The sequence below is a fragment of the Maudiozyma barnettii genome (genome assembly GCF_903064755.1).
Source record: "Maudiozyma barnettii strain CLIB 1767 genome assembly, contig: KABA2_02, whole genome shotgun sequence".
Taxonomy (NCBI): Eukaryota; Fungi; Ascomycota; class Saccharomycetes; order Saccharomycetales; family Saccharomycetaceae; genus Maudiozyma; species Maudiozyma barnettii.
Genome location: NW_024545239.1, coordinates 479,388 through 501,227, shown reverse-complemented (window position 1 = coordinate 501,227; position 21,840 = coordinate 479,388). Strand labels below are relative to the sequence as shown.

The window sequence follows — 21,840 nt, the reverse complement described above, 5'->3', positions numbered from 1 at the left end:
GACGGCAAGTGCTCCAACGGTGGTAAGTGCTGTGTATCTTCCAAGTGTACCTGCGACGACTGCTCCAAGTGTTGCACTGACGGCAAGTGTTCCAACGGTGGTAAGTGCTGTGGCAATAAATCCTCATGTATTTGCGCTGATTGTTCCTCTAGTTGTCTCGATGGAAAATGTCCAAACTGTGGTAAGTCATGTACCACTGAGACAGGCTGTTGTTGATTAAGATCAACTGTAACCTTTTCATCAACTATAAATTAAAGCTTTTTAACTATTAAAGATTAAATGTTTATTTATTTTTATTATATTTCAATATATAACAATATTAGTTAGCCTCGATTGAATAGATGACAATTTTTTAATTAAATAAATCAGCGATATTTTATTATTTAGGTTCAAATTTTATATTTTCAAAAAAAAAAAATCTTATATAAAATGAGTTGCCTTTTAAACTACTTCTCCCAAATAACAAAAATTCGTTTTCCGTTGTAGAAGATTAGATTAACGTGTTTACAGTGAGTAACTCATATTACAACACATTAATAATAAATCACTAAATTATTTCTTTTAATTAAACATTATTTTAGTAGGTAAAATAGAAGCACCAGAATACATTCATATATTCTATTGACGAACAAAAAACATTATATAAAAAGTAATATGTAGCATTAATATCTCACCATTCATACACCCCTCTTCTCGTTGGTAATCCTAAATATCTAGCAACCTCGTTGAAAATATCATCAATTTGATCTGGCGAATAATTCTTGATTTGAGTAGCTAAATCCTCATCGTTAGTATCTGTAATTTTCATTGTTTCTAGTTTACCTTCCAAGTATTGTTCATATTTTTCATGTTCCTTACCACTTAATGGAACTCTTTCGTAAAACTTAGCTAATCTAAACAGTTCAATATCGGATAATTTTTCAAATTCAGCCACAGTTCTAGGGAACCAAGAATCTTTTACGGTTGGTACATCCCCATCTGCATTCAGTAGTGGCGCAATACTATCAGTTGCCTTAGTTTTTCCAGAATTTGCCATCCTTCTAATAGATCTTTCTTCGATATTATTCAACTCCCCTTGCAGTTCAGCAACTAGTTGTACCAAATCTTCATTGGTAGCTACATCTCCAGTGTCCAAACTACCTTTCTTTTTACTTGAGAAGTTGGTTAGATCAGATCTTTGTTTGTCGATTTGCATCTCAAGCATGCTCTTCCCTGTCTTACCAATTAAAACATTTTGTTTCTTAACCAATGTTTCTAAAGCCTCAATTCTCTTCTGTAGATCTTGTGTTTTTGCAGCAGCCATTATGTATATTCCTTTTTAAATTTACTTCGATGTTTGATTTGTGTAACTACTTCCTTATATGTAAAATAAAATAAAAAACAAATTCTTTCTTTCAGACGTGGCTGTTATAAGGTTTCTCCTTTTATACATTTATATATATTTTAAACTTTCAAAGGGTACCCCTTGTTGGTTTACTAGAACTAATTTTCCATTTTCGCTGAAATTTTGAAGGCGAAACTTCTTCAGCGAGCTGAAAGTTCTGAATTGAAACAACAAAACATACCTATATATCTATATCTATATCTACATCAGATATTGCAATTGCATAATATCCATATCTTTGGGAAATTTATATGCAATTATTCTTATTCCTATTATAATAATATCAAGTCTATATATTTATATATGCGTGTGTACGAGATAGTGCATGCTGGTTTTTAAACTATACGGTTAAAAACGTAAACTACTTAAAGAGTTTGTAACGTTTTTAACTTCTTTTGATTCACGCTCACGGTTTCTTCTTTGTGATAATTTACCTTTACTTACAGCATCAGCAGCATCTTTATATTTTTGTACTTCTTGATTTTTCTTTACTAATTTACGTCCACCAGATTCTAATTCGTAATTATCTAAGAAATCATCTACCAATGACTCGAAATCAGAACGTTCCTTCGACATATCAAATGGTTGGTATGTATTCTCTTCATCCTCTGCTTGGTTTTCTTCATAATTATCATATCCATTAATTATACTATCATACTGATCATCTAACACTGTCATGGTTTCTGTACGAGCAATTGCACTCGAACTCATCGAGAACCCCGATATATCAGACATTGCACCTTTCTTTTGACGACTTCTTCTTTTTTTGCTACCTTTAACTGGTTTTGATTTAAAAGCTGGCAAATCACCTAATGCATCGTTTTCTTCTTCTTCCTCTTCGTTATTTAAACCTGACATATTACCAATATCAGAATTATCATCAAGGAATTCATTATCCGATTCATCGGCACTATCCCAATCATTCTTCTTTTCTCTTTGGAACCTTCGAACATCAGCCTGGTAATCAATATCCTGCAAATCTTCTAGATTTTCTACATTATCAAATTGCTCCATTTCCTTCATATAATGCTCATCTTCATAGTCTTCTAATTCGGCACCATCCCATTCGTCAAATTGGTCCTCGAAATCATCATCACCTTCAACTTCACCACCTGCTAATAATTCAGCAAATATATCATCTTCATCATCGCCCGCGACTTCTTCTTGAACTTCTTTAGTTTTAGTAGCTTCTATCTTCTTCTTTTGTTTTGGTTCAACAACGATATCTTCATTGACGACATAAGCTTCATCTTCAAGAGCCTCTAAGACTTCTCTCAAGGCGGGATTCATTTCTGGTCTGAAACCTGAAATTTCGTCTGTTACATTTTGTTGATGAGCCAAATATTCGGGCTTACCTACACCACCTTGAAATACTCTTTGGGTAGGCTTATTCTCAACATCTTTGTACTCCGGTTCCACAAACATATCTTCAATGTTCTTCTTTCTGGAACCGCCACGTTCAGTGGTCTTTTTAGATGGAATGAAAACAGAATCTGGGTTCTGACCTATCGGTTTAAGATGTTGCATGTAATCATATTTCGAATCATCATATTTAATACCATATGCAGAAGCATCACCAGATCCCTTTTCATTTTCAGGAACAAAATGATCATCGGTGGTTAGATTAGGAATCTCTTCTTCTTTCTCTTCAAATCCTTTAGCTACTTTGACTCTAGCATTAGGGTTCTTAATTGGAACGAATAGATGTGCTGAAGCGCCTTCATCATAGTAATGAGGGTCATCGTGAGGTCTATGCACGACGGCATATTTTTGAGAATTTTGTTTTGTAAATTTCTTAGACATTTCTTTGGTGAACGTTACTTGTCTCCTTTTTAAAGTGATCTTACTATTACTGAGTCTTTTTATTATATACCAATCCCAATAAAAGTCTCAAACTCTTATTATTACGGTTGATATTATGACTGAATAAAATGAAATACGTAGAAGTAAGATGTTTTTAGTGATGCTCATCGCATTGAATTTTCAAAAAATTTTCAGTCACGAAACACGGCGTATTTAACAAATCTACTGTTCTATTCAAACTTTTAAAGACATCAACAATAACAATAAAAGTAGGGTGGTGATAAGACTAACAAAGGAAGAGATAATTACATCATTGTAACAGTGTTAGTGTATACGCAGATACTGACATAGCAAGGTCAAGACAATCTTATAACGCGAGCATTATATGAATTATTCCAAATGTTTATTCTTTCTAAAATTTCTGATCTAATAAGGATTCCTCCTGATGAGTTTAAACGTGATACAATTTCTGCAATTACTCACCAGTTAAACAAAAACTATTCAAATAAGATTATACCCCACATAGGTTTATGCGTAACGATATATGATATATTAGAAGTTGATGAAGGTCAATTGAAACCTGGCGATGGTTCTGCATATATCAATGTCACATTCCGTGCTATGGTATTTAAACCATTTGTAGGCGAAATACTGACTGGTTGGATTACAAAATGTACAGCGGAAGGGATCAAGGTCTCAATGTTAGGCTTATTCGATGACATATTTATTCCTCAAAAGATGCTCTTTGAAGGGTGTCGTTTTCTACCCGATGATTCAGCTTGGATTTGGCCAATGGATGAAGAAACTAAATTATATTTTGATGTAAATGAAATGATTCGATTCAGAGTTGAACAAGAAATATTCGTAGAGGTAAAACCAAAATCACCTAAGGAGAAAGAAGCCGAAGAAGAAGCCGAAATGAAGAGACAACAAGCATTACTCGAGGGGAAGGAAGACTCTTCGATACCAGAGACAACTGTGGAAAAACATCCACCTTATGCTATCTTAGGTAGTTGTCAGACAGATGGTATGGGTTTAGTCACTTGGTGGGAATGATTACCTTTATATTAATTATCTGTTAATTAAGAACTTTCAAGAAAATTTTAGTCATCCCATACTCATATTATATATTTATATACATAGTTCCATATCATTGAATGTATTAATAAGGCACACACAAGCCCATATATGATCGATCAGTCTAATGAAGAGAACCAATCTCCTCATAATCTTTGTCTATTTAGCTAGATTTATTTGTTGATTCGATAGTTCACTCTTTATTATTGCCAAAATTTGATCGAGATTGTCTCGCCGTGCCCACTAATTTGAACAGCGTAAACATATTCACTGACAGCTCAAAACTTTTTTAATTTAAAGACAAAAACATCTTAATTACAAGTATATGTAAAACATATCTATCTGAATATTAATTGTGAATTTCAATCTTATTTTAATTATCCATCATTATCCATTACCTATTGTACTCTCACCTTTCCCCTATCAAAATTCCAACTCTATGTCTGTTAATATTGACGATTTTGAGGAATTCTTAACCAACGATTTTAATGAGGTTAGATTTGCAAATGACTTGCTTAAATCCACTAACAATGGTGCTGAAAGTACTACTTTAGATGTAGATACACCTGTTAAAAAGATCAATTTTGATCTTAAAGAAATTGAATCTCGTGTCGACACACTTATTAACAAGAATCCAACAATTATGGTGAATCAGATATATAAAGAAAAATCAATCGATGATACTATCCATAGCGGACTGAAATCAAGTTTACAATACCTAGATATTTCATATCAACGTTTACAAGATGATGTCTTAATACCATACACGAGAGCTCAAAAATTACAAACAATTCTGAATAAAATTCATCAAACTTCAAATATATTGAGAGATTCCTTGATATACATCCATTTGGCCACAAGAATTCAAGAAATAATGGATGAAGAACAAAAACTATCTATTGAAAGGGCATCACAACTCACGGTATTATATTCTCAATTACAACTGGCCGTCCAACAAAATGTCAATCTTAAATCATTACAAGTTATTAAAACATTGGAAATACAAGTTGGAAAGGACTACCGAAGAAAATTGTTAGACTACCTTGCTCTCACATTAACGAAAGAATGTTTAAACACATTTAAAATTCAAAACAATAAAGATACTATTAAAGGTTTAGCAAAAAATTTATTTATATTATCACCTCCAGAGTTTTTCAACTCCATTAACAAAATAGTCCTCTCTCACGTAAGTACAAATTCTCAAGTGCTGACCAAAACAATTAATTCAGTAAAGTCATTCCCAGAAATATTTGATGAAGTTGTCACAAAGAGCCATTCAATGTACACATTAGAGAAGATACTGGGTGATGTAAATGTGAAAACCAACTCCAATTTGCTTGCAGAATATTCTTCTCAAGAAAAATTTCAAGGTATGACTATACGAGACTTATTCTGGTCAAGAATAGCCTCTAGTTTTAAAAGAGAGATAGACATATCTTTCAAGAGAGGTGGTCCTGTGGGGAAAGCTTTACAAAAAAATAGACAAGTACTGATAGATTCAATTAACAATTCAATGCCAAACTCAAGTGATAGAAAAGATTACCAAAAACATTCCGATATGATGCTAAAATCTATCGCTATTTTATCTTTAGAAATTTGAGGGTGAATATCAACTCTATAAATTAATGACACAATATAAAAAATCAACTATACGTCAAATAATGCTATATATTTATAATTTACTCCATATAAATAGAATTTCATACCTTAATAATTTCGGTAGATGTGGCACCAGCATGCAATAAAGGATTTAGTTTCTCCTTCTTTTTATTCTTTTTACCACCCCTCTTACGGAATTTCTTCTTTAATTGTTTTCTTAGTTCTTCTCGTTTTTCGATATTTAATTTTGCTTGATTCCTGGCCAGTCTTTGATTCTTACCAGGTTTTCTCTTTTTTGCTTTCTTTTCCTTTAAATGTTGTTTTTCTATTGTAGAATTATGCTTATTTATATCTAGGACATGCTCTTTGTATCTATTGTAAGGCGTTCGGCTCATCTCAAGTAGCTGGTCGTAGGTTATACCTGCTTCTTCAAAACGATTTTTCTCTATATCATCATAAGACGTATAGTAATAACTTCTGGGTCTTTCTTGAATTACTGGTTCTAAATCAGCAACATGTTCGTTAAGATCAACCTTTGTCAACCCCTCTGTTGTAAATAATGGGAAGAATTCAAATCTGTCATCTGCAGTTTGGTCCTGTTCTGCTCCAGGGTAAGATCCATCATTGTTTGAAGAATCTTCCACATTGTTCACTTCAACATACTCGAATTCTGGCACTATTAAGTCGTCCACTACTTCCCTTCTTGGTGAAACATTACCATCTTGAAATAGCTCGGCTCTTGATACTCTAAATAATTCGACATGTTAGTACTTCCTCATGTAAAAAAAAACCTTTAAAGTTATTGATATAATATAGTATACGTACATTTTTTGTTCCATGACTCAATAGCTATATCCTACCTTTCACATAGACAATGCATTAATTAATTATACAAAAATTCCTATTACTTTAAAATCTATTCCTTATATATTAACATCATCGATTGCAATTTTTTAAGAAAATTTTCGGGATGGTATAGAGCCGTCCTTATGCCTACTAAAAATTATATATAAGATAAAACAAGAACAAACCGAGACATACTTCAACATAGTCCCAAATACATAATTTGTAATTGATTTATAATTAAAATAGAAAGTTATTTAAATATACGCTATTATGCATATATATAGAAATGTATGTGTGATGATATATTCTTCAATAATATACATATTGTCCTCCCTCCACCTATAATTGAAGATCTTTGAGGTTGAAAGAGATGGGGAAGAGGAAGAAGAAGGAGAAGTAAAGAGGCAAAAGAATAGGACAATTGTCCAAACGATCAAATAGAACGACTTGCAATATTTAAGGTCAACCTATTTGCTTAGCTTAGATTTCAAGTTTTGTAAAAACTCACGGTAACCTTCACCGATTTGACTCTTGTCTTCTACCAAATTACTTAGAGCCCACATTCTTAAAGATCTTAGACTGTTAGTGTTGGCATTTTGTACTTCATTAGCACATGGACCATACATGATGTATAGAACTTGGTAAGTAATAACATCATCATTTTGTCTTATTTTGTTGATAATATTTCTTATTTTTTCGTTAAATTCAGAACCTTCTACGGTTGGTAATTCACTCTTACCTACTGGAATATCGAATACTGACTGTTGACCAAATACATCACTGACCAGGTCAGGAATAGCATCTCCACCAATCCATAAGAATAACTCGGTACCATTATCTATCAAGTAAAGACCATATGGTTGAAACAAGGCAATACTGTCATTCATAGGATCCGGAAGAATAATAGAACCATCTTCGCCAGGTAGACCAGCATCATCTGGCATTTCATGTAAAGCGTAAATAGTTGGATAGATAGCCTTAATCAAATACTTCAATGGAGTAGATTCCAAATAATTTAATGCGTTAGCTCTGTGATCACTAGGAAGAACAGATGGCATTAAAGCTTGATGTTTTTTCAAAGAATTCATCAGCAATGGGAACATTCTTAAGTTGGTACATAATTGTAATGGAATACCACCTGGGGTATTCGAACTAATAGTTTCCTTTTTGTATGCATTTAGAATATCCAAGACTGCTTTGTTGATCAATTCTCTACCTTCTTCTACACTGTTGTTCATGGCCTTTGAGACTGCCTTTTGGGTGTAGAAATTCGTCATAGCTAATTGATCTGCAGATGCATATACTTCCCTAATATTTTCAGTTGTTGGAAGAGCAATAGTGATTACTCTAATTCTACGTTCAGAATTATTCAAAGTCAATAGGGCAGCAACTTGCACATAACAGTATGGCATAACTAACGCATCATCCATAACCATTTCAAATACGTAAGATTGATCTCTTGGTACCGTTGCCAATGCCAATAGATCAGATGATCTGTTGAAGAAATGACCGTAGAACGATTGCATTCTAATACCCATGGAACCACGAGCTCTTATGACCGCTTCAGTAGAAGTATCCATTGATAGGTGTCTCGAAAATTCAGTTGAAAACTTAGTGACATCAGCCATAACAGCGGCATTGAAACCAGGATACATATGAGTTTGACCACCAGTGTAACGAGCCAAATTGGATAAAGAAGCAAAATCGACGTAACCTGATGATGCTAAGAATAAATCAATACCAATTTGCATTTTGTTACAATCAATAGTGAAACTTTTGTAAAAAGCATCTTGACATGACAACAATTGAGAGGTTTCCTTTGGAGTATTTGAAACACCCTTTTCGACTCTTGGTTTTAAACTACCAATACCATGGTTTGGTAATGTAGCTGACACGACAATAACCTTACCACCGGTAGAACGCATTAACTCGTAAGCAGATTTCAAGGCAGGACCTAATGCAAACTTGCTTATAATGTTACCTTCGAATATTTGTGGAATTTGGCTCAATAATTTTTCAATGTTTTGTCTAGATTGTGTCAAAGATGACATTAAATTGTTTGGTCTTGGGTTGAATGGTTCATCAATGTCACATACATCCAACATTTGGATATTTTCAGCTGAATTATCAGTTGGAATAGCGAAAAAGTGTAGAGCATGATCGACACACATAATGGAAATTCTAGTTCTTCCATCATGGTTTGGTATTTCATCTAAACTGTCTAACATAGTTCTAACAGTGGTAGATAATAGACCTTCCTTTTGAGCTGATTGGGAGACGTCTAATATGAAGACATAGGTTGTTGGGGCTGGTTGTCTTATGGCATATTCCTTTGGTGCAATATAATCCATAACACCACATCTCAAGGCAGCCCTATCGTAACGGTTCATTTGTTGTTGTAAATTGTCAAGATCTATTTTAGCTGGAACCTCATTTGATAGTCTACAGAAGTTACATCTCCATTTATTTCCACCTGGAAAGAAGGTCACGAATGGATTGATATAGATACGACAACGACGACATCTGACGACTAGCATACTATCATCTAAAGGTGGAGGATTGTTATCATCATGTAGATGTTGGTAAGGTCTAATTACCAAACCGAGAGGTAGTTTAGTTTTCTTCAATAGAGAGTTTGTTTTTGGTACAGCATTCAAAGTACATCTGATGAAATCTGAGGAAGCAAATGCCTCTTCAGATGAAACTAACATCTTCTGAGGTGGAATTTGTAAAGGAGGTGGAGGCAATGATAGTTCTGAGATTGGAGGTGGAAGGTCAGATAATAAGTCAGTTGGGTATAACTGGTTATGTTCTCTTGGAGCTTTGTCAGGGTTAATAGGCTCTTGTTGCTGCCCGTAACCTTGCTGTTGTCCGTAACCTTGCTGTTGTTGTCCGTAACCTTGCTGTTGTTGTCCGTATCCCTGTTGTTGTTGTTGATAGTCCTGTTGTTGATAATTTTGCTGTTGTTGTTGCTGTTGTTGCTGTTGTTGGTACACTGCATTTGGATCAACCATACCAATTGGGGTATTGCTATTCATGTTCATATTTCCCATAGCATTAGTAGTCTGGTCAAGTTGCTGATTAAATTGCTGTTGCTGTGGTTGTCCCATTTGTGGGTTGAATTGTTGAGTTTGTTGAACCCCAGCGTTGAACATCTGATCTGGCATTCCCATCCCTGGCATACCAGCGGAAGGCTGGCCAAGTGGTGCCTCGTATTGCGGCTCTGGATACACACGTCTTTGATGTTTGTGTGACATCTTAATTGGTTCTAAGTAAATATGGAATTCAGTGTATGGCTCTTCTTCCTAAATCCCTATAAAACTGAATTGAGAGAGAAAGAAAAAAAAATATTTTAGCGTGTTATTTTACAATGAAAATAAAGCAACAAAAGGATTCTTTCCACTTAAATCAATCTTTTGATTTCTTTCTGTACTTAATCAAAAATATCAATTGAAGGACAAATTCCAATTATAATGTGCTTCCCATCAAGTTTTCTTCACTTCCCAAGTTCCCATTCTTCTCTTTGTTTGTTATTATTTTTCCCACTCTACGATTCCTTCCTCAATTCCAACAATAATTTTTGTTGTTTTTTTGGACACGTCCATAATAACAAGATTGCGTGTTACCCTGAAAATAGGAAATTAATGGGACAATACCTGCCGATACGAAGATAATACCAAACCACTGTTCACCAATGAAGAATACAAAGGTATTTTTAATTAAGTTAGATGGAATATATATGAGGTTATATACATTTGTATTTGGAGGTGCAGTGATTTATATAGGGGGGCGGCGACAGCAGGCTATGAATCCACTGAGGACTTGGAGCCTATAGAGTAATTAGGTGCCGTGGGGACCAGTGAATAATGACGTTCGTTGTGAACTAAACCTATCTCTTTAACTCTTGAAATGTTCAGTTCTGATTTTGGGACTTTGTTGAACGAATCTTTAATCTCGTCATATTCGTAGAGGGTCCAACTTATTCCTTGTGGTTTGGGTTCCAGACAGTAGATTGAATGTAATGGAATATCTAGATCAGTGACAACTTCCAGTCTTAAATTCATAAAATATCCTAGAAGGATTCGTGCTACAACGTGGTGCGTGATTAACAAAATATCGTCCTCTAAGCGTTCCATCTCAGTGATGACACTACGTAGTCGATTGCTGACATCCATGTAAGATTCTCCTCCGCTACCTGGATATCGATACAACAATTTATCATGTTGTCGATTCTCGTAGATTTCAGGATACTGTGTAGAAAATCTTTCAAATGTTAGACCATCAATATCACCACCATTTATCTCATCAAGCATTTTCATTTGTTTTGTTGGGTATTCATTTTCATCAAAATATTGGCCTGTCTCAATCGATCTTTGCAACATACTTGTCCAAATAAAAAAAGATCTTTCTTCTTCTTCTTCTTCGACGTTCTCCTCATTTTGAATGTTATCAGATGATGGTTTATGTTCTGAATTCAAATGTTCTTCGAATAGTTTTCGCTGTTCTCCAATAAATTTAGTTAGAGCATGGGCATATTTATCACCACGAGCAGTTAATGATGTGTCTCCACCGATCTTTCCAGCTACATTATCTTCACATTCACCACTTCTTGTTATCCATATTTGTCTTTCAGATAAGTTGAAGTTTAATAAATAGTACATAGTTAAAGACGCCAAAAACCCTTTAATCCGATGTGAAATAAGTTTTGTACCGACGTTAATCATCTTGATATAAGGATACCCTTCGACGTCATCCATTGGCTCATATACGGTGTCATAATTCTCTAATCGTTGTTTGAAGTCAGTTAAGGATTCATCTGGATCTTTACCTTTATAATCTGGACCAAACAATTTTAATTGAATATTCTTATCAATCATTTGTCTGTCAGTACATATCGACTCCAAAAATAATACTTTTAATTGATCGTTACGTTGACGAATACGATTATAAACAGTTTTTCTTCTCTCCTTTGTAGTGTTTGTAGCATCAAATATGGCCACTGATCCATTTCCTGTCAATAAATAATCTAATAATTCATCTAAAGTATCCAATGCCCATTGATCTCTCAATTTTATGCTTCTTTCATCAGATGGGTCAAAAAAATTACTATCCTGCTCACCCATTCCATGTTCTCTTGTGTAACGTCTTCTAGTATTCCCAACATTAAAGACTTTACAATGATACATTGAATAATTCAAATATCTAGATAACTTCTTTGTGATGAATGATTTACCCGTAGCGGGAATACCTACCATAATAATTACCAGTTTTGAACCATGATCATTACGTGCTATTAAACCATTAGGGGAATTCTTAGATTTTGTTAAACCAGGTATATCTAATGTTGTCGGAGTCCTTTTTTTCTTCATTGTAGGTGGTCGTAGTCTATCTGGAGATTCTGTCCCCGATTCAACGGTATTCCCAGATATTACTGGAGAGGTTTCCACTGTATTTATTCCACTTCCTGTGTTGATATATATATTACTATTTATTGGTGACGGAGTTGAAGTATTTACACCTGTCGGAGTTTGGGCACTGCTGCCTGTAGGTGAGTCACTTGCAGGTCTTCTTTGGAAATAGTTGTCCCCACACCTCATTAAGGACTCTCGTAGTGCTCCTGGTATAGATTTCACTCTTGGAGGTGTTTCACATTCATATTCTTGTTTATCAGATTTTCCCATTGTTCTTCCTTAGAAAAGAATAAAATTGATTTATCTTGGCAGATTGTAATTTTTGAAAATGTATATTTATATGTTGTTTGTAAAGTGTAGTTATAGTATTAATGGTGAAACTGTCTCTTAATAACCACATTCTAAAAAAAAGAGGGAATGAAATATGTACAACAACTCTCCAAATATATCTTTTAAATAAAATTCTATAACCATCAATTAGTCATTTATTTGATTGTTCAATTGCTGAATAGAGACAGATTGATTCCCCTTGCTCTTGCGTTCTCTGTCGGCTTGAAATTTCTAAATTCCGTAATTTCGGTTCGTTGCGTTTCTCTGACAGCTAAAAAGTGAAAAATTTTGATTACCAAATTAAGGAAAATATGGATGGACAGGTCTTCCAGTTGACACGTTCTGAAACTAAAAGGGTCCTGCAATTGACCCCTACATGATAAGAATACGAATGTAACGAGCTAATCTTTTAGATATAAGTAAGTTGTTGTCAAGGTCTTAGTTCACTTGAAAAAGAAAATATAAAGCATTAATTAAGCAGGAATGGTAGACTTATTGAGCATTGCCATTGCGCAATGTATGGTTACCTTTTGCTTAGTGTACTTGAGAATGCAATCTGTGAATAGATCCCTAATGAAGCCACCACGTCATTTCAGAGATAAGTTACTAAAAGTTATTGAGAAAGGTGGAAGTTTGGGCGATATGTTCCATTCGTGGAAAGTTGGTTCTGTGAGAAGAGAGTTGTTACTAAGAGCTAAGGATGTGCGTAATTTTACAAATGAAAAGGATGCAGGTCTACTAGATATTATGATGAAAGATACAAAAGAGAAAGAAAATATTATTCAATCACTGAAACATGACGAAAAATCTGGGAGAATTCTATTTGGATTCTTCCATCCATATTGTAATGCTGGAGGAGGTGGTGAGAAAGTTCTATGGAAGGCCGTTGAGACAACTTTAAGATTCGATCCAAATATTGTAGTGGTAATATATACAGGTGACTGTGATGCTACTGGTGAGCAAATTCTTGGAAGTGTAAGAAATAGATTTGATTATGAATTGGATGCATCAAGGATATCTTTCATCTTCTTGAAATATAGAAAATTGGTAGATAGTAAGACATGGCCTCATTTCACTTTATTAGGGCAAGCGTTTGGTTCGATTGTATTAAGTATAGAAGCTATTTTGAAATGTCCACCTGATATTTGGTGTGATAGTATGGGTTACCCATTCGGCTACCCTTGGGTATGGCATCTATTAAGAATTCCTATTATCACTTATACCCATTTCCCTGTTATCTCTAGTGATATGTTAAACAAACTCGCTCATCAACAAAGGACTTTTAGAGTCATACTTAAAGGGTTTTATTGGAGGTTATTCATGAAATATTATAAACATGTAGGTAGTTTTATTACTATTGCATGTACAAATTCAAGTTGGACAAATGATCATATCTCAAGAATTTGGACCCAATGTAGGACACATGTAATCTTCCCACCTTGTTCTACTGAGAAATTGGTACATTATGAAAAGGAAGGAGATTTACCTGCAAAAAGAAAAAATCAAGCTGTAGTCCTAGCTCAATTTAGACCAGAGAAAAGGCACAGATTGATTATTGAAGAATATGCTAAATATTTAAAGACTGCCCAATATGATGATGTTCCAAAATTAATATTTATTGGATCTACAAGATCTGATGAAGATAGACAATATATAAAAGATTTGAAAGTATTAGCGTTAGATAAATTAAAGATCCCACAGGAACGTTTTGAAATTATGCCAGATCTTCCGTATGAAGACATTAAAAAAATGTTATGGAGTTCCACTTATGGGATTAATGCAATGTGGAATGAACATTTTGGTATTGCAGTAGTAGAATATATTGCTGGTGGTTTAATCCCAATTGTTCATGGTAGCGCAGGCCCATTATTTGATATTGTGATAGATAATGTTGGGTTTTTCTTCCTTGACCCCAGTGATCCCGACTATAAGGAGACAAGTAGCATATTAGGTTTTGGGACATTATGTGATGCTTTCAAAGAAGTTAGTTATTTGAAAGATAAGGATAAGAAAAAATTATCAGATATTGCTATTAGAATTGCATTAACTAAATTTTCTGATAGTAGATTTGATGAGAAATGGATTGATCATGTTTTATCTAAGGTCAATAATAAGAACACACACTGATAGTATAGTATATGTGTATATATGTATATATTTAAGAATATAAATGCATTGTTTTTTTAATTTAAAACAACTATCTAGCCTCCTTTCCTTTTGATTATATAAATGGTTCATAGCGAACCATCGATAGCACAATATTTACGCAAAATAAATAGGAAGATGAATATATATTTATATTATTATTATTTAGATTTTTTTTTCTTGTTTTAGTTTTACATAAGGTAAGTAAATAAAAGCAACAAACACAAATGAATGTTAAATTTATTTGTTACCGGGATGCACTGTCTCGATATAGAAATTAGGTAAACCATCTCTTATTTGTGAATCGTCTGTATCGGGAATAGATGAGGTAGTATTAGTATTTGTTGCATTATCAAGACGAGGGGTAGAGTTTGGTAAAGTAGCAATTTCGTCATTGTCTAGATTCGTCGAAGTATGAACTAAATCACTATTATCACCACCATCTGTTGTATTGTTATTAGTTTCAGTAGAAGTGTCCTGTTGTATAGATCCCTTTTTAGTCAATGTTACTGTAGCACTAGGAGATTTCATCGAAGGAGATGCTGTATTTGTTGTTGTTCTTGGTTTCCCATCTGCTTCTAAATTGAATTTTTCAGTAATATATTTCAATTTATCTGTTGAAGTGGTAAAACCTGTGAAAATCTTTAAATTATCAAACCATGTCATCATTGATTCATAAGAATCTGTCTTAAAGACCCAATTATGTCCTCTATGTATGATACCATTTTGCTTAGCATGTAATACTAATTTATTTTCAGAGGAACCTTTCTTTGAATGTTCTGCAACAGTACATTCATTCAATGCTAATGACATCACTGGTACCAAATCTTTCTTTCTGTCGGAAGTCTTGAATTCATGTAAGAAGTTTGGTGTCAATACATAAAATCCACGAGAATACGATTTTAAAAATTTTGATCTTCTCTCTAAGTAACCTGAATGAATTTCATAAGTCATTGGATCATATTGATATTTATAAATGATTTCTTTTAATTTTCTCATTGGTAAATTAGGTGAAATGAAATTATCATCTCTTGCTATGAAATTTTCCCATTCAAATTGAGGATCTTTATTGAAAAATCCAACATCTAATTTTGAAATTAAGATATCAAATACCAGTTGAGATTCTTGACCTAATAATCTTGCATATATGGTTAAAGCATTTTGAATTTCCATTACTACAACTTTTTCTAGTTCTGCACCTGAAGTTTGTAAATTATCAAAAGCTTCATGAAGAAAATTTTCTTCAATTAATTGTTTTTTAATTTGTTTATCTAATACGATTTTAGTTAAAAATGGGTCTTGTTTTGGTGTACCATTATATCTTGTTTCCTTTAAGGATTCGATGAATTGTTTCATATCCGTTCTAGTTTCTTGCAATTCTTTTGAACAAGAATTTTTAAAATCAGATTGTAATGATTTAATTTCTTTAATTTTTACTAATAAATCTCTTCTTAAATCTTCTAATCTTGGGATCACTTCACTAGTCAATTCTTTAGAGGTTCTGGAAGCAGCTGAAGCTAATGTTCCATGATATTGATTCAAAATTGTTGGTAAATCTTGAATAGATCCATTTCCTAAAGGCAAGAAAAACTTTTGAACATTTTTATCTTCTGTTGAATTTGGTTGTGATTGATTTTCCACAGAGAAAAAAGGGAATTGGATTGCATGAGACAATCTTAATTGTTGTCTAACGATTTCATCCTGTATTGAGGCAGTCTCTGTTAAATAAGTCAAAATCGATCTTATAATGTTTCTCCATGCAGCAAACCTTGCTGCCAGTATTTCTGTCGGTTGGGCCGATGTTGGAATTAAGACCACTAAAGGCGATCTCGGATCCTGTATAGAGTTTCTAGCTTTAGATTTAATAGATGTATTAGTGAGAGAGTTTCTACCTTGTTGCAACTGTTGTTGTTGAATAGCTTGTTGTTGCAACTGTTGCTGTGCTATCATTTGTGGTAATATTGTGCTTTGGGTGGTACCTCCCGAAGTCATTGAAAGTAGTGGATTAGGACTGGTTGGAGGAACTTTTAATTGTTGTTGAGTCGCAGCTAGTTGTGCCTGAGCTTGTTGTTGTTGAGCAGCAGCAGCAGCAGCAGCTTGCTGTTGCTGTTGCATATTATAATAAGTAGCATAGTCTGTAGAGGTCATACTTCTCGTATGTTGTTGCAAATTCTGCAAATGTTGTAAATTTGACCGTTGTTGTGAGATCATATCCGATACGTTTGAAGTCATCGTGTTATGGTGCGACATGATACTGTTTGTGCTTGTGTAGATGAGTGAGTGAGTGAGTGAGTGTGTGTATTTGTTATATGTATGAATGTGAATGCAGTGTTTGAGATGTTTATATGTCTAAAGTATCTGTAATTGTGTCCCGCTTCCCCACACATGAATGTGTAATAACGCTATATAAAAGAATGAATGATGGTGATGATGGTATTAGGTAAAAAGGGACCAAATGGCAAGCTGTCCATCCGTCTGGATTGATCGAAAAGTTATCCTCTTTCTGTCTCTCTCTCTTTGCAGTAACCAGCAAACACAGCATAGTATGCTCCACCCTTCACAAAGCGCCGTACCAACAGCGCCGACAGGCCCAAAATTCAAGTTATTCAGGGAAACCGAAATGCTGTCTGTGCGGTGTGTGGGTGTGCACCTCCGCTCCGTCGTGGCGAGCGATGTGCATTGCGCTGTGCCCTGTGGGTGAGTGTCACAAAATGCGAATTGATCAATCAAGACTTATGGAATTTATATGGAATTTATATGGAATTGGACCGACGGTTTGGAGCTGTAGCTGCGTTGTGGTAGATGGATGGCGAGTTGTGAAGTATCAGGACGTTGTTGCTGAGCGTGCTGTGATGTTTTGCAGTGTTTTTAGAAAATAAGCGGGAGTGACCGCATTCACAATTGGGTATATTTGCATACATTTATTATGAAGGCATGTGTATTCAGCAGTAGATAAATGTTCCCCGTTAAATTATAGAAAAGAGAGGGGTCTGGTGGGTGTTGCTGAGCTAGTGACATAGTTGTTGTCTTGTGGGAATTTTCCAGTATCAAACCAAACCAAATTCTGATACAGACTGAAAACGAGAGTTTGACGACACATTCTTGCAACAGTTTCTTGGTAACAATCAAACACCCCAATAGCCTGACTGCCCCGTAGTTGTATATCAGACAGCTCGCTGTGGCAGCGTGCTGTTCAACGTCAGGCTCGTTATGTAAACAGCCAAGGCGCGCTCCAAACAGTACCGAAATCCTTCACGGCGTAGAAGAAAAAGGAAGAAGAGGAAGAAGAATCGATCTAAGATGCATTTTGCATACAGAAGGAATATGTAACTATTTAACAGATTGGATACGTAACGTGTGGAACAGTCTCAGGGTGTCTGTATATGGATCGAAGGGATACATGGTAATGTTTCTGTGATTGGATGGTATAGATTAGAATGCATAGTGATGATGGTAGTGCGTTGGTATGGATACGGCGTCGTGTGAAGTTATCGAGCAATAAATATCCTGGCAAGAAGAACAAGAACAGGAACAAGAGTAATGTAAAATATTGGCAGAAATTGATACCTTTTCCGAAGAATAAAGAACGGGCAGCTGCATGTAATCCTAACTGGCCTGTTGCTCAAGGAATCGTTGCTTGGTTTGTCATTCTGTGCACGGGTGCAATGTTATTGATCCTATTAATACGGGAACTCGTACAATTATCTATAGAGATTAGACCTCTGGCAAGATACTTTACAGTCTATTCTCTGTTCGGTAATAGAATAGAATGGCCAGTGGGAACTAATGGTATTGTGACTAGGTCCATACGATGGATACTTTCTTGTTATGTTGGTTAGAATAGTGTATTGAACCGCTTATTAAAACTCATTTTAAACTTATATGATATATGTTTAGTACAAGTTAGGCCATTCAAGATCGAATATTTGAGCTCTGCTTCTGTTTTACTGTTGCTACAATGATATAAATTAGAGGAGAAGATAAAAACCGAATTTTACAAGATGTTATGTGGATGCTTTTAGACCCCCTTAAAACATTGTGCTCAACACTATCAAGCGACAGTTGTACAATTAGAGAAATGATGAGAAGCATACTCCATGCTTGAGTTCCCTCCTAAAAAATAAGACATGTCTTCTTTCATCTTTCTTGAGGATCGATTTCGTTGACGATCCGTGTTGTGCAAACATATTTCCTGGAACAGAACCTCATGCAAGAAAGACAGCACGTATCACACAATGAAGCTCAAGTCAGTGTGAACCTGTTAATATTTCAGAGGATGAAGATACTGGCTTCAAAAAAGGCAATGGCTGATAGTGCATCATCGTACCCGATCTTAAAATTTGCAATAATATGTTGTAAAATATACCGTTACTTAAAGAAATACAACGAAATAGCCCTGTTAGACAATCATATTCGGCATAATTCTATCATTTCAACGTCTAAATACATTTATATAATAATAATGTGTCTAAATTCTTAGCCTTAACGGCAACCCTACACTGCGATCACGCTACACGAAACACGGCCCACCCGCCTCTTCCCCCCCCCCCAAGTCGTTGTGTGTCCCAGAAAGTTTCCAGTTCTAAACGGATGGAATAATATGGCAGAGATTGGGGGAGGGGAGAGAGAGAGAGAGAGAGAGAGTCAGACGTTGGCAAAGAAAATGTGTCAAAAGTACAGATCTTTTCTTTTGGTAAAAACAATTTTCGAACTGTTTTTTTTTTCTAATCAAGACATACTTCGCCAGGAAATGGCTCTTACTTGGGATTCGATCATTAATTACTCTCCTTTTATATTTGTTGGTTTAATTACTGTTGCTATGCAACGTTCCCCTTTGAAGAAATTATTTCCTAGTTTAAAGAAATATTCTGTTGCCACTACTACAAGAACAAAAATGACTTTGCCAGCGGTGTTAGAGGCTCGTAGACCTGCTCAATGTCCAGAGTTTGATTATTCAACTCTCTCTAATTATAAGGACTTCACCGTTAAACATACTACCTTGAATATGGATATTAATTTTGAAAAGAGTAAAATATCTGGTAATGTTGTGTATCAATTGAATCGTAACCAAAACAGACAACAAAATAAGCAATTGATTCATTTAGATACTTCTCATTTGATTGTATCTTCTATTCAAATCGATGGTATCGATACAAAATCATTCCATTTAGAAGATCGTGTGGAACCATTAGGTTCCAAATTGATCATTGAACCATCGAAGGAATTGCCTACAGAATTTCAATTGACCCTAGCTTTTGAAACCACTGATAAATGTACTGCTTTGCAATGGTTAACTGCTAAACAAACTTCGGGAAAACCTTATGTTTTTTCCCAATTAGAAGCTATTCATGCTAGATCTTTGTTCCCCTCTTTTGATACACCTTCTATTAAGAGTCCATTCTCCGCTAACATTACTTCTCCATTACCTGTTGTGTTCTCTGGGATTAGTTCTTCGGATGTTGAAGGAACTATGTACAAGTTTGAACAAACTGTCCCAATCCCAGCATACCTTGTTGGTATTGCCTCTGGTGATTTAGTCAGTGCCCCAATTGGACCTCGGTCCACTGTATACACAGAACCCTTCCGTTTAAAGGATGCTCAATGGGAATTCAATGGTGATGTTGAAAAATTCATTACCGCTGCTGAATCTATCATTTTCCCTTATGAATGGGGTACTTATGATATTTTAATCAATGTGGATTCTTATCCTTATGGTGGTATGGAATCACCAAATATGACGTTTGCTACACCAACTTTAATTGCACATGATAAGTCTAATATTGATGTTATTGCTCATGAACTAGCTCATTCATGGTCCGGTAATTTGGTTACAAATTGTTCATGGAATCATTTCTGGTTGAATGAAGGTTGGACTGTCTATTTGGAACGTAGAATTGTCGGTAAATTACATGGCGAACCTACAAGACATTTCAGCGCACTGATCGGTTTAACTGATTTACAAAATTCCATTGATTCAATGACTAACCCAACAAGATTTTCCACTTTAGTTCAATGTTTGAATGATGGTACCGATCCCGATGAAGCTTTCTCTTCAGTTCCATATGAAAAGGGTTTTAATTTCTTATTTTATTTAGAGAATCTGGTTGGTGGGCCACAAGAATTCGATCCATTCATTAAGCATTATTTCACGAAGTTTGCTAAGCAATCCTTAGATACTTTTCAATTCCTTGACACTTTATTTGAATTCTATCATGATAAACGTGATCTCTTGGAGACTGTGGATTGGGAGAAATGGTTATTTACTCCAGGGATGCCACCTTTACAAAAATTCGACACCACTTTAGCTGATAATGTTTATATTTTGGCTAAGAAATGGGTTTCTGCAGCTAAGGCACAAATGTCATATGAACAATTGTTGAAAGAGTTCCAGAACGATGACATTTCTAAGTTTAACGCAAATCAAATAATGTTATTCCTGGAGACATTAACTACAGGTGGTAACACTGTTACTGAAACTTCCTCATTCAAATGGTCTGATTATCCAGATGTTGCTAGAATCCTATTACAAATTTATAAAAAAGGAATAATGGATTCTCAAAATGCAGAAGTCGTTTTCAAGATCTACAAATTCGAAGTATTAGCACATTTACAAGAGCATTACTCCGAGTTAGCTGATTGGTTAGGTACTGTGGGACGTATGAAGTTTGTACGTCCAGGTTACAGACTATTGAACCAAGTGCATCGTGATTTGGCGTTAGCTACTTTTGATAGATTCAAAGATACTTACCATCCAATCTGTCGTTCTTTAGTCAAACAAGATCTCGGCTTGTGAATGTTTATTAATACAGATATACATATCCTAGTTGTTTTCTATATATATATATACTTATATATATATACCAATATGATAAGTATTATACTTTATCATATAATTCGAAGATTGAATGATCTCGACTTTCTCGCTCTCTTCTTCTTCTCTTCTCTCACTGAGGCTTGTTTGATTGTTTCTATTGTTGTAGTTGCATTGCTCAATGAAGAATTTCGTGGCTTCGCTGATATAATCATTCCTGTCGCGACGCTATTCTCTTGTCTCTCTCCTCTGAGGCGTTCTCTCTGTTGGAAGGGACGAAGACAACGCTGAAAAATGTGAAGAGGACAACAAACAAACAAACAAAAACAAAAAAAATTTCAAAAATAGATAAAAGATGTCAACAGCTAAATTATAGATTTATTCCTAATTTCTCGATCTTATTTAAGACCTGCAAAGAGAAGTGTTTTAGTTTA

The 21,840-nt window shown here is 34.8% G+C and overlaps 10 protein-coding genes across 10 annotated transcripts; 4 read left to right on the top strand and 6 right to left on the bottom strand.

Annotated features, from left to right (window-relative positions):
• Positions 1 to 670: 670 nt before the first annotated feature.
• On the bottom strand, positions 671 to 1,303 carry MRP8 (Mrp8p; the record flags this gene model as incomplete). The annotated part of the gene is made up of 1 exon (XM_041548925.1): positions 671 to 1,303. The coding sequence occupies one exon, from the start codon at positions 1,301 to 1,303 to the stop codon at positions 671 to 673; it is 633 nt and encodes a 210-aa protein (XP_041404859.1).
• A 429-nt stretch (positions 1,304 to 1,732) lies between these two features.
• LTV1 (Ltv1p) lies at positions 1,733 to 3,187 on the bottom strand (the record flags this gene model as incomplete). The annotated part of the gene is made up of 1 exon (XM_041548924.1): positions 1,733 to 3,187. One exon carries the CDS (start codon positions 3,185 to 3,187, stop codon positions 1,733 to 1,735), a length of 1,455 nt encoding a protein of 484 aa, XP_041404858.1.
• Positions 3,188 to 3,586: 399 nt separating this feature from the next.
• On the top strand, positions 3,587 to 4,243 carry RPC25 (DNA-directed RNA polymerase III subunit RPC25; the record flags this gene model as incomplete). The annotated part of the gene is made up of 1 exon (XM_041548923.1): positions 3,587 to 4,243. The coding sequence occupies one exon, from the start codon at positions 3,587 to 3,589 to the stop codon at positions 4,241 to 4,243; it is 657 nt and encodes a 218-aa protein (XP_041404857.1).
• Positions 4,244 to 4,703: 460 nt separating this feature from the next.
• COG5 (Golgi transport complex subunit COG5) lies at positions 4,704 to 5,864 on the top strand (the record flags this gene model as incomplete). Its single annotated transcript, XM_041548922.1, has 1 exon — positions 4,704 to 5,864. The coding sequence occupies one exon, from the start codon at positions 4,704 to 4,706 to the stop codon at positions 5,862 to 5,864; it is 1,161 nt and encodes a 386-aa protein (XP_041404856.1).
• Positions 5,865 to 5,964: 100 nt separating this feature from the next.
• On the bottom strand, positions 5,965 to 6,902 carry KABA2_02S05170 (uncharacterized protein; the record flags this gene model as incomplete). The annotated part of the gene is made up of 2 exons (XM_041548921.1): positions 5,965 to 6,601; positions 6,895 to 6,902. The coding sequence occupies 2 exons, from the start codon at positions 6,900 to 6,902 to the stop codon at positions 5,965 to 5,967; spliced, it is 645 nt and encodes a 214-aa protein (XP_041404855.1).
• A 274-nt stretch (positions 6,903 to 7,176) lies between these two features.
• On the bottom strand, positions 7,177 to 9,966 carry KABA2_02S05148 (uncharacterized protein; the record flags this gene model as incomplete). Its single annotated transcript, XM_041548920.1, has 1 exon — positions 7,177 to 9,966. One exon carries the CDS (start codon positions 9,964 to 9,966, stop codon positions 7,177 to 7,179), a length of 2,790 nt encoding a protein of 929 aa, XP_041404854.1.
• Positions 9,967 to 10,512: 546 nt separating this feature from the next.
• Positions 10,513 to 12,390, bottom strand: KABA2_02S05126 (6-phosphofructo-2-kinase/fructose-2,6-bisphosphatase; the record flags this gene model as incomplete). The annotated part of the gene is made up of 1 exon (XM_041548919.1): positions 10,513 to 12,390. One exon carries the CDS (start codon positions 12,388 to 12,390, stop codon positions 10,513 to 10,515), a length of 1,878 nt encoding a protein of 625 aa, XP_041404853.1.
• Positions 12,391 to 12,933: 543 nt separating this feature from the next.
• Positions 12,934 to 14,577, top strand: ALG11 (alpha-1,2-mannosyltransferase ALG11; the record flags this gene model as incomplete). Its single annotated transcript, XM_041548918.1, has 1 exon — positions 12,934 to 14,577. The coding sequence occupies one exon, from the start codon at positions 12,934 to 12,936 to the stop codon at positions 14,575 to 14,577; it is 1,644 nt and encodes a 547-aa protein (XP_041404852.1).
• A 258-nt stretch (positions 14,578 to 14,835) lies between these two features.
• Positions 14,836 to 16,845, bottom strand: SLM2 (phosphatidylinositol 4,5-bisphosphate-binding protein; the record flags this gene model as incomplete). Its single annotated transcript, XM_041548917.1, has 1 exon — positions 14,836 to 16,845. The coding sequence occupies one exon, from the start codon at positions 16,843 to 16,845 to the stop codon at positions 14,836 to 14,838; it is 2,010 nt and encodes a 669-aa protein (XP_041404851.1).
• A 2,350-nt stretch (positions 16,846 to 19,195) lies between these two features.
• On the top strand, positions 19,196 to 21,388 carry LAP2 (bifunctional aminopeptidase/epoxide hydrolase; the record flags this gene model as incomplete). The annotated part of the gene is made up of 1 exon (XM_041548916.1): positions 19,196 to 21,388. The coding sequence occupies one exon, from the start codon at positions 19,196 to 19,198 to the stop codon at positions 21,386 to 21,388; it is 2,193 nt and encodes a 730-aa protein (XP_041404850.1).
• Between the last annotated feature and the right edge of the window lie 452 nt (positions 21,389 to 21,840).